General features: G+C 44.2%; 1 protein-coding gene across 3 annotated transcripts in view; it reads left to right on the top strand.

Moving 5' to 3' along the window:
- The window catches only part of LOC106565537 (receptor tyrosine-protein kinase erbB-3), a 35,963-nt gene extending 22,901 nt beyond the window's left edge, over nt 1-13,062 (top strand). For 2 of the 3 annotated variants that reach the window (XM_014132782.3, XM_082959249.1), the window contains 20 exons: nt 235-308; nt 427-517; nt 878-892; nt 1,507-1,724; nt 1,858-1,990; nt 2,174-2,267; nt 2,460-2,614; nt 2,705-2,758; nt 5,594-5,735; nt 5,920-6,039; nt 6,196-6,294; nt 7,539-7,724; nt 7,929-8,084; nt 8,924-8,999; nt 9,133-9,279; nt 9,455-9,552; nt 9,793-9,978; nt 10,217-10,276; nt 10,425-10,695; nt 10,962-13,062. In XM_014132782.3, the coding sequence (XP_013988257.2) occupies nt 235-308; nt 427-517; nt 878-892; nt 1,507-1,724; nt 1,858-1,990; nt 2,174-2,267; nt 2,460-2,614; nt 2,705-2,758; nt 5,594-5,735; nt 5,920-6,039; nt 6,196-6,294; nt 7,539-7,724; nt 7,929-8,084; nt 8,924-8,999; nt 9,133-9,279; nt 9,455-9,552; nt 9,793-9,978; nt 10,217-10,276; nt 10,425-10,695; nt 10,962-11,836 (3,250 nt within the window). In that variant the 3' untranslated portion in view covers nt 11,837-13,062. The remainder of the gene's footprint in view (nt 1-234; nt 309-426; nt 518-877; nt 893-1,506; nt 1,725-1,857; nt 1,991-2,173; nt 2,268-2,459; nt 2,615-2,704; nt 2,759-5,593; nt 5,736-5,919; nt 6,040-6,195; nt 6,295-7,538; nt 7,725-7,928; nt 8,085-8,923; nt 9,000-9,132; nt 9,280-9,454; nt 9,553-9,792; nt 9,979-10,216; nt 10,277-10,424; nt 10,696-10,961) is intronic. The other variant, XM_014132781.3, reaches the window with a different exon arrangement.

Below are 13,062 nucleotides of genomic sequence, written 5' to 3'. Positions count from 1 at the left end.
CAGACTTGATTTGCCCTAATGAAAAATGTATCATCCCCTACAAAAAAAAATCCATTATTTATAATCCAGATAATAATTCACTAGTCCTGTTTCTGCAGGCTCGTTTTCCTGCTGTAGCAAACTGTCTCAAATTAAGATCCTACATCTGTATATTCAAAATGGCACAGTAATGTCAACTTGTTCACTTTTTGTTGGTCCTCACTACTTCTCTGTTGGTTGATCTTCTACACACAGTGATCCCTACAACAACATCGCAGCTTTGGACCCAGAGAAACTGAAGATCTTCAGAACTGTGCGAGAGATCACAGGTATGTGTGTGTATGAATGTGTGTGTATGTTGAAGTTTCAAGTGCAAGTGTCAGTTTAGTGGTAGCAATGTGTTTGTATGGTGTTCTGTGTTTGTAACACACCTTCTCCGGTTGCCAGACATTCTGAGTATCCAGTCATGGCCGGAAACTCTGACAGACCTGTCAGTCTTCTCCAACTTGACAACCATACAAGGAAGAACCCTTTACAGGTGACGATCTGTCTGTCTGTCTCCCTCACTGTCTGACATTATACTTGTGTCTCTGTCCCTCTGCACTAAAGAAATATCTTGTTCACATTCTACAGTATGTGTACACTGAACCCATCACCATTTCCATCTCTGTTTAACTGCATTGTAGACATGCATGCATAGACTGACCTGTTGTGTCTTGTGTGTTTTGTCACCACTTTATCTCTCACTCTCTTTCACCCCTTTTCTCATCCTCTACTCTGTTCTCCTCTCTCTCTCTGTCTCTTCTGTCTCTCTCTCTTCTGTCTCTCTGTCTCTTCTGTTCTCCTCTCTGTCTCTCTGTCTCTTCTGTCTCTCTCTCTGTCTTGTTTGTCCAATCAGAGGGCGCTCTAAAAGGTACAGTAGTGTTTGTGACAGCTGTTTTACTAATCTTCCTGATATGACATCATACTTACACAATTTCCTCCTTATCACCTGTGACTATGCTACGCAACATTTTACTCAGAATTGGTTGTGTGTTGTGCCTTGAACTGTATGAGAAGTATCTCAGTTGGTGGTGGTGGGTGAGGGATTTGTGTTGAGGTACAAGGTAACCACTATCCTCATGATTGTAAATTGAACTTGATCATACCATATGACCACAGACACTACGTATAAGTGAAGAGTTGGGTACTGGGAGTCACTGGGTGAATAGGTGGTATTGATCAAACTAATCTCAAAGACAATGACATATGCATTCCCTACATAGCATCATAAACATTTTCTGTCTGCATGTAGACAATTAGTATTTGGGAGCAGCAATGCGGGATTCATTTTTTTATCTGTCCTGACTTGATGTTCCCAGCACCAGTATACATTTGTACATATTTTGTCTGAAATATCCTCCATTCCCTCCACCCTGATGGTTCTCCTCTCTCTGCTCCCTCACCTTTGACCCGCTTTCCCTTCCTGTCATCTCACTGCCTCTCTACCCCTCTGCCCTGCTCATCTTCCTCCTCCCTCTTGTTCAGGGGCTACTCCCTGCTGGTGATGCGCATCCCGTCCCTGACATCTCTGGGGCTGCGCTCGCTGCGGAGGATCAACGACGGCGGCGTCTACATCACAGGAAACAAGAAGCTGTGCTACCACCACACCGTCAACTGGACACGCCTCTTCAGCAGCAGCTCCCGCCCACAGCGCCGCCAGAAGAACATTGACGTCAAGGAGAATCGTCTCCAGAGCCAGTGTGGTGAGACGGGGGACTGAGGAGAGAGACTGGGGGAAATCTGAAAATCATTGAGTGAATATGGCGGGTAAACTAGTGAAGCACTAATAGTTTTTTGCATATTTTTCTGTTTGTGTGTGTGTGTGTGTGTGTGTAGTTGAGGAGGGGCACATGTGTGACCCACTGTGTTCGTTGGAGGGCTGTTGGGGTCCTGGTCCAGACCAGTGTCAGTCCTGTAAGGACTACAGCCGAGGAGGTACCTGTGTCCATCAGTGCAGATTTCTCACTGGGTCAGTAGTCAGTCATAACAATGTATCTTTATTATAATGTAGATTTGTAATGCATCTTTATTATAATGTAGATTTGTAATGTATCTTTATTATAATGTAGATTTGTCAGTATGTCTCAATGTGTGTGTGTGTGACTATGTGTTCAACCTCTTTTTCAATCTCAATCTCTATGTTTTTGTCCAGGGAGGGGCGTGAGTTTGCAGGTCCAAAGGGCGAGTGTATGCCCTGTCACTCAGAGTGTGAGGTCCAGGAGGGACGGCTCACCTGCACAGGACCGGTATGCACACCTCTGACCATATCTCTCAATGCATCATAAAAAGACATAAGCTCAGAGTGATGAGTTGAAAAGTGTCTCTCAAAATTCTCAGGACTATCTGAAATGTAGCGCTTCACTGCTACCTTGTGGATGATATTTTGGACCACAGTTATATGGAAATTGTCCTCTCTCTCCCTCTCTGTCTCTCTGTAGGGAGCTAATAAGTGTGTGGTGTGTGCCAGTCTGAGGGACGGTCCCCACTGTGTGTCCTCATGCCCTGAGGGAGTGATGGGGGAGAAGGGTCTCATCTTTAAATACCCCAACCAGCAGAGACGCTGTGAGCCCTGCCACCTCAACTGCACCCAGGGGTGAGAAACGAGTCAAAGAATGGGGGAGGGGTGTGTGTGTGTGTGCGTGCGTGCGTGCGTGTTAAATATCTCTCTGTTCTGTGTTTTCAGTTGCTCAGGCCCAGGCATTGGGGACTGTTTGGACTCGTCCAGATTAACCACTAGGTGAGTGTAGCATCTGTCTTTTCTCCACCTGTGACTGACAACCTGATTTCTCCTCACTGTAATGACAATTAAAGTGTGTTCTGTGTTCTCTAGTCTAGAACACAGCAATCTTCATTATTGTACAGTGCATTCGGAAAGTATTCAGACCCCTTGACTTTTTCCACATTTTGTTACGTTACATTTTGTTACGCCTTGATCTAAAATTGATCAAATAGTTTTTTCCCCTAATCAATCTAAACACTATAACCTATAATGACAAAGCAAAAACTGAAATATCACATTTACATACAGTACCAGTCAAAAGTTTGGACACACCTGCTCATTCAAGGGTTTTTCTTTATTTTAACTATTTTCTACATTTTAGAATAATAGTGAAGACATGTGGAGGCCAGATCATGTGACGCAGCACTCAATCACTCTCCTTCTTGGTCAAATAGCCCTTACACAGCCTGGAGGTGTGTTTTGTCATTGTCCTGTTGAAAAACAAATGATAGTCCCACTAAGCGCAAACCGGATGTGTGGTGTTTCGCTGCAGAATGCTGTGGTAGCCATGCTGGTTAAGTGTACCTTGAATTCTAAATAAATCACTGACAGTGTCACTTGCAAAGCACCCCCACACCATCACACCTCCTCCTCCATGCTTCACGGTGGGAACCGCACATGCGGAGATCATCCGTTCACCTAATCTGCATCTCACAAAGACACAGCAGTTGGAACCAAATATCTCAAATTTGGACTCATCAGACCAAAGGACAGATTTCCATCGGTCTAATGTCCATTGCTCGTGAATCTTGGCCCAAGCAAGTCTCTTCTTCCTATTGGTGTCCTTTAGTAGTGGTTTCTTTGCAGAAATTCGACCTTGAAGAACTGATTCACACCGTCTCCTCTGAACAGTTGATGTTGAGATGTGTCTGTCACTTGAACTTTGTGAAGCATTTATTTGGGCTGCAATTTCTGAGGCTGGTAACTGTAATGAACTTATCCTCTGCAGCGGAGGTAACTCTGGGTCTTCCTTTACTGTGGCAGTCCTTGTAAGAGCCAGTTTCATCATAGGGCGTGATGGTTTTTGCGACTGCACTTGAAGAAACTTTCAAAGTTCTGGAAATTTTCCGAATTGACTGACCTGCATGTCTTAAAGTAATGATGGACTGTCGTTTGTCTTTGGTTATTTGAGCTGTTCTTGCCATAATATGGACTTGGTCTTTTACAAAAATAAGGCTATCTTCTGTATACCATCCCTACCTTGTCACAGCACAACTGATTGGATGAAACTCCTTAAGAAGGAAATAAATTCCACAAATTAACTTTTAACAAGGCATACCTGTTAATTGAAATGCATTCCAGGTGACTACCTCATGAAGCTGGTTGAGAGAATGTCAAGAGTGTGCAAAGCTGTCATCAAGGCAAAGGGTGGTTACTTTGAAGAATCTCAAATATAAAATATATTTCGATTTGTTTAACACTTTTTTGGTTACTACACAATTCCATATGTGTTATTTCCTAGTGTTGATGGCTTCACTATTATTCTACAATGTAAAAAATAATAAAAATAAAGAAAAACCCTTGAACGAGTAGGTGTGTCCAAACTTCTGACTGGTACTGTAAGTATTCAGACCCTTCACACAGTGCAGCAATTACATCCTCGAGTCTTCTTGGGTATGACGCTACAAGCTTGGCACACCTGTATTTGGGGAGTTTCTCCCATTCGTCTCTGCAAATCCTCTCAAGCTCTGTCAGGTTGGATGGGGAGCATTGCTGCACAACTACTTTAAGGTCTCTCCAGAGATCTTTAATCAGGTTCAAGTCCAGGCTCTTGCTGGGCCACTCAAGGACATTCAGAGACTTGTCCCGAAGCCACTCCTGCATTATCTTGGCTGTGTGCTTAGTGTTGTTGTCCTGTTGGAAGGTGAACCTTCGCCCGAGTCTGAGATCCTGAGTGCTCTGGAGCAGGTTTTTCTCAAAGACCTCTCACTGTACTTTGCTCTGTTCATCCTTCCCTTGATCCTGATTAGTCTCCCAGTCTCTGCCACTGAAAAACATCCCCACAGCACGATACTGCCACCACCATTCATCACCGTAGGGATGGTGCCAGGTTTCCTCCAGACGTGACGCTTGGCATTCTTGGTTTCATCAGACCAGAGAATCTTGTTTCTCATGTTCCAAGAGTCCTTTTACTGAGGAGTGGCTTCCGTCTGGCCACTCTACTATAAAGGCCTGATTAGTGGAGTTTTGCAGAGATGGTTGTCCTTCTGGAAGGTTCTCCCATCTAAGCAGTGGAACTCTGGAGCTCTGTCAGAATGACCGTCGGGTTCTTGGTCATCTTCCTGACCAAGGTCCTTCTCCCCTGATTGCTCAGTTTGGCCGTGTGGCCAGCTCTAGGAAGAGTCTTGGTGGTTCCAAACTTCTTCCATTTAAGAATGATGGAGGCCACTGTGTTCTTGGGGACCTTCAATGCTGCCGAAATGTTTGGTACCCTTCCCCATATCTGTGCCTCGACACAATCCTGTCTCGGAGCTCTACGGACAATTCCTTCGACCTCATATCTTGTTTTTTTTCTCTGACATGCACTGTCAACTGTGGGACCTTATATAGACAGGTGTGTGCCTTTCCAAATCATGTCCGATCAATTGAATTTGCCAAAATGTCATCCAAAACTGTTATCGCTTTGTCATTATGGGGTATTGTGTGTAGATTGATTAGATTTTTTAAAATACTCTCTAGAATAAGTCTTTAACATAGCAAAATGTGGAAAAAGTCAAGGAGTCTAAATACTTTCCGAATGCACTGTATATCAGCTGCTAATTGGCTAATACCTCTTCCTGTGTCTCTTTCCAGCCAACCCATTATAGGCATTGTTCTGGGAGTTTTGGCAGTGGTGATAGTGGGCATCTCTATCTTTGTGATGAGTGTTCTGTACCGCCGAGGTCTTGCCATCCGGCGCAAGAGAGCCATGAGGAGATACCTGGCGAGTGGAGAGGTGGGGAGGGGAGAGAGGGTGTGTGTGAGTGAGTGAGTGAGTGAGTGAGTGAGTGAGTGAGTGAGTGAGTGAGTGAGTGAGTGAGTGAGTGAGTGAGTGAAAATAAGGATTTTTCTAAACACTGTGTGTGTTATTGCCTTGATATGTCCTGATATTAACTGTATGCATTTGTGTTTGTCTGTAGAGTTTAGAGCCCTTGGACCCTGGTGAGAAGGGGGTCAAAGTTCATGCGAGGATCCTGAAGGTCAGAGAGCTCCGTAAGATCAAGCTGCTGGGCACCGGGGTGTTTGGCTCCATCCACAAGGTGCTTACACCATCAACCGTCACCCTCTTAGACCCCCTATTTTCATCATCACCCTGCACCTTTCTACCATTTACCATATTGTGCTTCTTACCTTACTTGTCTTTGTTTCATTGTGAGGTAACCCCTCTCCCCTGTCTTTTCCTCCACCTTTCTCAGGGCATTTGGATTCCTGAGGGAGACTCAGTGAAGATCCCCGTGGCCATAAAGACTATTCATGATCGAACGGGGCGGCAGACCTTCCATGAGATCACAGACGTAAGAAAATATATATACACTACCGGTCAAAAGTTTGGGGTCACTTAGAAATGTCCTTGTTTTTGAAAGAAAGCAAAAAAAAATTGTCATTAAAATAACATCAAATTGATCAGAAATACAGTGTAGACATTGTTAATGTTGTAAATGACTATTGTAGCTGGAAACGGCAGATTTTTTATGGAATATCTACATAGGCGTACAGAGGCCCATTATCAGCAAACATCACTCCTGTGTTCCAATGGCACGTTGTGTTAGCTAATCCAAGTTTATCCTTCTAGGCAGAGTTCCTCTGTCCAATGTCTGTGTTCTTTTGCCCATCTTAATCTTTTATTTTTATTGGCCAGACTGAGATATGGCTTTTTCTTTGCAACTCTGCCTAGAAGGCCAGCATCCTGGAGTCGCCTCTTCACTGTTGACATTGAGCCTGGTGTTTTGCGGGTACTATTTAATGAAGCTGCCAGTTGAAGACTTGTGAGGCATCTGTTTCTCAAACTAGACACTATAATGTACTTGTCCTCTTGCTCAGTTGTGCACCGGGGCCTTCTACTCCTCTTTCTATTCTGGTTAGAGCCAGTTTGCGCTGTTCTGTGAAGGGAGTGGTACACAGCATTGTACGAGATCTTCAGTTTCTTGGCAATTTCTCGCATGGAATAGCCTTCATTTCTCAGAACAAGAATAGACTGACGAGTTTCAGAAGCAAGTTCTTTGTTTCTTGCCATTTTGAGCCTGTAATTGAACCCACAAATGCTGATGCGCCAGATACTCAACTAGTCTAAAGAAGGCCAGTTTTATTGCTTCTTTAATCAGGACAACAGTTTTCAGCTGTGCTAACATAATTGCAAAAGGGTTTTCTAATGATCAATTAGCCTTTTAAAATGATAAACTTGGATTAGCTAACACAACATGCCATTGGAACACAGGAGTGATGTTTGCTGATAATGGTCCTCAGTACGCCTATGTAGATATTCCATTAAAAATCAGCCGTTTCCAGCTACAATAGTCATTTACAACATTAACAATGTCTACACTGTATTTCTGATCAATTTGATGTTATTTTAATAGACAAAATGTGTGCTTTTCTTTAAAAAATAAGGACATTTCTAAGTGACCCCAAACTTTTGAACGGTAGTGTATATCTCACATACCCATTCACAAGAACATCTGCCCCTTCAAATCATAACTGACCTGATAACACTTATCTTGACTCTGTTTACTAATGCAGATTTTTCTAATAACCCCTGCAGCACATGTTGGCGATGGGTAGCTTGGACCACCAGTACATAGTCAGGCTCTTAGGCATCTGTCCTGGTGCCAGTCTCCAGCTGGTCACCCAGCTCAGCACTCAGGGGTCCTTACTGGAGCACATCAGGCACTACAGGGATAGCCTGGACCCACAGAGGCTGCTCAACTGGTGTGTGCAGATTGCCAAGGTGAGATACCATTTGTGTGTGTGTGTGTGTGTGTGTGTGTGTGTGTGTGTGTGTGTGTGTGTGTGTGTGTGTGTGTGTGTGTGTGTGTGTGTGTGTGTGTGTGTGTGTGTGTGTGTGTGTGTGTGTGTGTGTGTGTGTGTGTGTGTGTATATGCGTGCATGTTATTGTTTATGCAACCGAGGTGTGTGTCCCGTCCTCCATCAGGGTATGTACTATTTGGAGGAACACAGGATGGTCCACAGAAACCTGGCAGCCAGGAATGTTCTCTTGAAAAGTGACTACATGGTCCAGATCTCTGACTATGGCATCGCAGACCTGCTATACCCTGACGACAAGAAGTACTTCTACAATGAGGTCAAGGTGTGTTGGCTTCTTGGTTAGGTCCCATGGTCCGGAATAACTTGTCATGGACAATGTCTCAGCCTACTATTTATCTTCTTCTGGAAAAACCATCCTGTGTACCATCTGCTGTCTTTTCTGTTAGGTGAGATGATGACTAGATACATGGCCTGGTTCTTTTCTGTTAGGTGAGATGTTGACTAGATACATGGCCTGGTTCTTTTCTGTTAGGTGAGATGATGACTAGATACATGGCCTGGTTCTTTTCTGTTAGGTGAGATGTTGACTAGATACATGGCCTGGTTCTTTTCTGTTAGGTGAGATGATGACTAGATACATGGCCTGGTTCTTTTCTGTTAGGTGAGATGTTGACTAGATACATGGCCTGGTTCTTTTCTGTTAGGTGAGATGTTGACTAGATACATGGCCTGGTTCTTTTCTGTTAGGTGAGATGATGACTAGATACATGGCCTGGTTCTTTTCTGTTAGGTGAGATGTTGACTAGATACATGGCCTGGTTCTTTTCTGTTAGGTGAGATGTTGACTAGATACATGGCCTGGTTCTTTTCTGTTAGGTGAGATGATGACTAGATACATGGCCTGGTTCTTTTCTGTTAGGTGAGATGTTGACTAGATACATGGCCTGGTTCTTTTCTGTTAGGTGAGATGATGACTAGATACATGGCCTGGTTCTTTTCTGTTAGGTGAGATGTTGACTAGATACATGGCCTGTTTTTCTACGTGTTTTGTATTGTTGCCATGAACACTAACTAATAGGTGTTTTTTCCCAGTGGCCACAGGCTTTGAACTGAGTAGAACTCATGGTGACATAGTTCCCTGTCTTGTCTCTCTCACCACAGACGCCTATCAAATGGATGGCTCTGGAGAGCATCTTGTTCCGCAGATACACACATCAAAGCGATGTCTGGAGCTATGGTGAGTCACTGTGTGTGTGTGTGTGTTTCATGTGCTTTTATCGACTTTTATATCAACGGTAAGTTGAAAGTACTTATGTGTATGTTGAGTTACCATGATTTTAGAATGTAAATTATATTACTCCATCTTGCAGGAGTGACAGTGTGGGAGATGATGTCATACGGGGCGGAGCCCTATTCAACGATGCGTCCACAGGAAGTGCCTGACCTGCTGGAGAAGGGCGAGCGTCTCTCCCAGCCACACATCTGCACCATAGATGTTTACATGGTCATGGTCAAGTGTGAGTGCCCACCCTCTCTCCTTCACCCTCAATACCTATCAGATCTGTGTGAAATGTGCTAGAGTACATTGCATTGTAATCATTTGTTTTGCTATGAAAGTATAGTATATAAAGAATGTTCAAACAACTGACACTATCTTCGATGGGACTCACGTGGCATTATCATCATTTACAGGCTGGATGATTGACGAGAATGTCCGTCCCACCTTCAAGGAACTGGCCAATGAGTTTACCAGAATGGCCAGGGACCCGCCTCGGTACCTAGTGATCAAGGTAAGACAGAATGCCACACCTGGGAGGTAGCCATATAAATCAATGTTTGCTAAGAATGTGTTTTTTGGAGTCCACTCCCAAATGCCAATCAATACAGTCCTAAGACTGTGCTGTTTGCCTGAGTCACACTCTTGTTCATCCACACGAAATGTCAGCTCATGAGGACAATAATAATGATGTTGTTAGTGATGATGATGATGATGATTGAAGTTTATTTCTTTATCTTCCTCTGTTCACCAGGGGGACTGCAGCCCGTCGGACTCTCCCTCAGACGAGTCTCACCACCGAGTTACAGAGCTGGATCACATGGAGGCGGGGCTGGAGGACCAGGATGAGGAGAGGCTAGGGGACGGCATGGCCACACCTCCTCTCTATCTGTCACAGGCCAGGAGTTTTTCTCGACTCTCACGAATGGAAAGCCACAGGGTGAGGGCTCATATAAGGCATCTCTCTCGATGCATACACGATGCATACATTTTAAACTGTATGGGGCCAGGAGTTTTTCCGGACCATGTGACCTGACTAGGAAAATCCATGTTATCCATGTTATAGTCCTGGTCAGTTCACGTTGTCAATATATAACATGGGCAGATCAAACCTTTTGTTCACCAAGTTGTTTTTCTAACTCCCATCCCGTCCTGTTCCATTCTTGTATTCCCCTCAGGGTGTTCACAGCAGTCAGGCTGGATACCTGCCCATGACCCCAGGACTGGATAACTCTCAGGTCAGTCACTGGAGATGACAAAGATACATGAAAACCTACTGAAAACATTTACATGCTAACACATGTATTATTGGAAGTCTTCCAGCCTATATCAATCCTATAGGGTTGATCACTCATTTGACCTTATACCTCCTGTTCCTCTATATAGATGGTGTGGCCGCCAGCGTCTCGCTCTCGCCTCAACTCCGCCCGCACTGTGTCAGAGAGCTCCGAGGGGCGGGGCACGTTGGTGGAGCTGGAGATGAGCGAGGACTTGGCTGGTAGCCTGCAGAGGAAGCGGCATCGGGAGGACAGTGCCTACATGTCCCAGAGGGACAGCATGTCAGGGGTGCTGTCTGAGACCCCCTCCCCTGACACAGAGGGGGAGGAGGACCAGAACGGATACGTGCTTCCCGGACTGGGTGACAGTCCAGAGAGAGGTGATAGCATAGATAGATCACGAAAACAAACATACCACACAATATGCATAGGAACATATATCTTTGTGTTTCTGACTATTGAACATATTCCATTTTTATATTTTCTTTAAGCCATATAAATAAAGTCACATGTTTTTGTTTGCGGGTGGTTGCATGGTCATTGTTATAACTCAAAGTGTCAGTGTTAATTGCAAGAGTACTCAGATCATTTCAGATCTCTGGATCACCTTACTCATTCCTCTGTCCCTTGTCACTGTTCTCCACAGATACGCTACTGTCTAGCTCACGGGTCACCCTTCCTCACGGGAGGACGTCCAAGGTTCCCTCATACCCGTCAGGACCCTCGGAGGACAATGACAGTGCCTGTGAAGAATATGAGTACATGAACAAACAGGCGTTCATGATGACTCTCTCCCCCAGGCAGCAGCCTGGCCACTCCAAAGATGGCCAGTGGTTGAAGATGAACAAGAGGCAACGCTCTTCTCTGCCATCCCTGGACACAGAGTATACAGAGTGCACGGGGCACAGGACATCAGCTGGGGAGAACAGGGGAGGCCAAACCAAGAATGAAGAACTCCAGGACTATGAATTCCCTGCCCTCAACTCTGATTCAGACAAAATAGAGGAAAGTGGCTCTGGGGACGTTGAATATGAGTACATGGACATTCGAAGTGTTGGACCAGAGGCCAGTGAAAGACCAGACGATCCCCCAACACGAGTTGTCCCTCATCCTGGAGCTACGCCCAAACAGCGGATGAGAGGCGAGAGAAAGGTGGAGGAAGTGGACAATGAATACGTAGAAGAGGATGACTATCATTACACTAACAGGCAACCCAAGCTACGGCAGGCTCTGCGAAGCAGGGAGGGGCTGAGGATGCAGAGAGGAGGAGAGGGAGAGGTGGATGAGTACGAGGACATGGATTCACTTGCTGCCCCTGGAGCTGGGGACCCAGTGGAGTATGAGAATTTGCAGGAAGAAGGTGAGGGTGTAGTGCGGGCAATCGGGGGTCAGCGCACAGGGATGGGGGCATTTGTAAAAGTGCGTGCAGGGGTAGGGGTGGGGGAGCCTGGTGGAGATTGCTCATTTGACAATCCAGACTACTGGCAGAGCAGGTTGTTCCTGAAGCCTGTGAGCACGTAGGGAAGTGGACCTCCTTCATCAAACCTGAAGGGGATAGCTGCCTCTGTAGCTTTTCCATGTCCGTTGAATTCAATGAAGGACCAGGAGAGGGGAGAAACCAATCCAGAGCCATCCAAATATCAAAAATATTTAAGACATATCTCTGTGTGCCATTTTTGTATTTTAAAGAGCAACTGACACTAAAAAGCTACTTCTTGTTTTAAAAATAGCCTAATATGAGTCAGAAACATCCATTCTAGTGTCAAAACAAAGTGTAAATCATAAAGTCAGTCTCGTTCAATACAGAGATTTTACGATATGATAGGAAAACATTTTATGTCAAGGAATAAAGGGTACCGTAATAGTTTTCTTGAGGTTGGGTTTATTTCAATCCTGCCCCCCAAGCCATCATCAATTTGGAGGTTGTAATGCCCGTAGTCAATTTGATTTGACATTCGATATCTCTATAGGGCTAGATAGGGACCATCAGTAAATGGTACATGGGACAATATTTTTTAAATATCAATAGCTCCAAATTTAAATGACTTAAAAACCTAATACAAACTATAAATTGTAGAAATTCATAAACAAATATTGAAAGCATTTAATGAGACAATTAAAAGATGTGCAACATGAAAAATCTACTTTGCCACGGTCACATACCAGCCTGCAGAAGCTAATTGGCAAAAGACGTTGGCTAGCACTAGCAATCTTAGGCAACTTTAAGACACAAGACCTGGTTTCAAGATATCTAGAAGGGTGAGTTACTGTAACTGTGTACTGTTTTGGTAGAGTGAATGTACAAACGCTTGCCACATACGAACACACACAAGACACACCCACATTAAACCACCTTACAAGACAACTCTTGTTTGGCTTCAGTCATGGCCGCTGCGTTTCTTAATGACCAAGCCGAAAAAGAAGCCAAATCAGGAAGTTCCGCCATTAATGTGTCTGTTACAGGTTTACATTGATCATGTTTTTTAGCCATAATAACATATAGGCTTTGGGATGTTTTTCTTTGAAATATGATACTGTATTATAAGTGTAAGGCACTGTGAGTGTGTGAAGCACTAATAGAAATGGCCCGATTATAAGCTTTGTATATGTTTTTACTTATAAGAACAAAAAATTATTTTGTACAATGTTATTTTTCTATGGTATTTTCATGTTTTGAAAATGTTAATGTAACCTTTAAGTGATATTATTGAGTATGTTCTATATAATAAAACTCTTTGAAGAATGTA

Source organism: Salmo salar, chromosome 12 (genome assembly GCF_965601325.2).
Source record: "Salmo salar chromosome 12, fSalSal1, whole genome shotgun sequence".
Lineage (NCBI taxonomy): Eukaryota > Metazoa > Chordata > Actinopteri > Salmoniformes > Salmonidae > Salmo > Salmo salar.
This window is presented reverse-complemented; position numbering and strand designations above follow the sequence as displayed.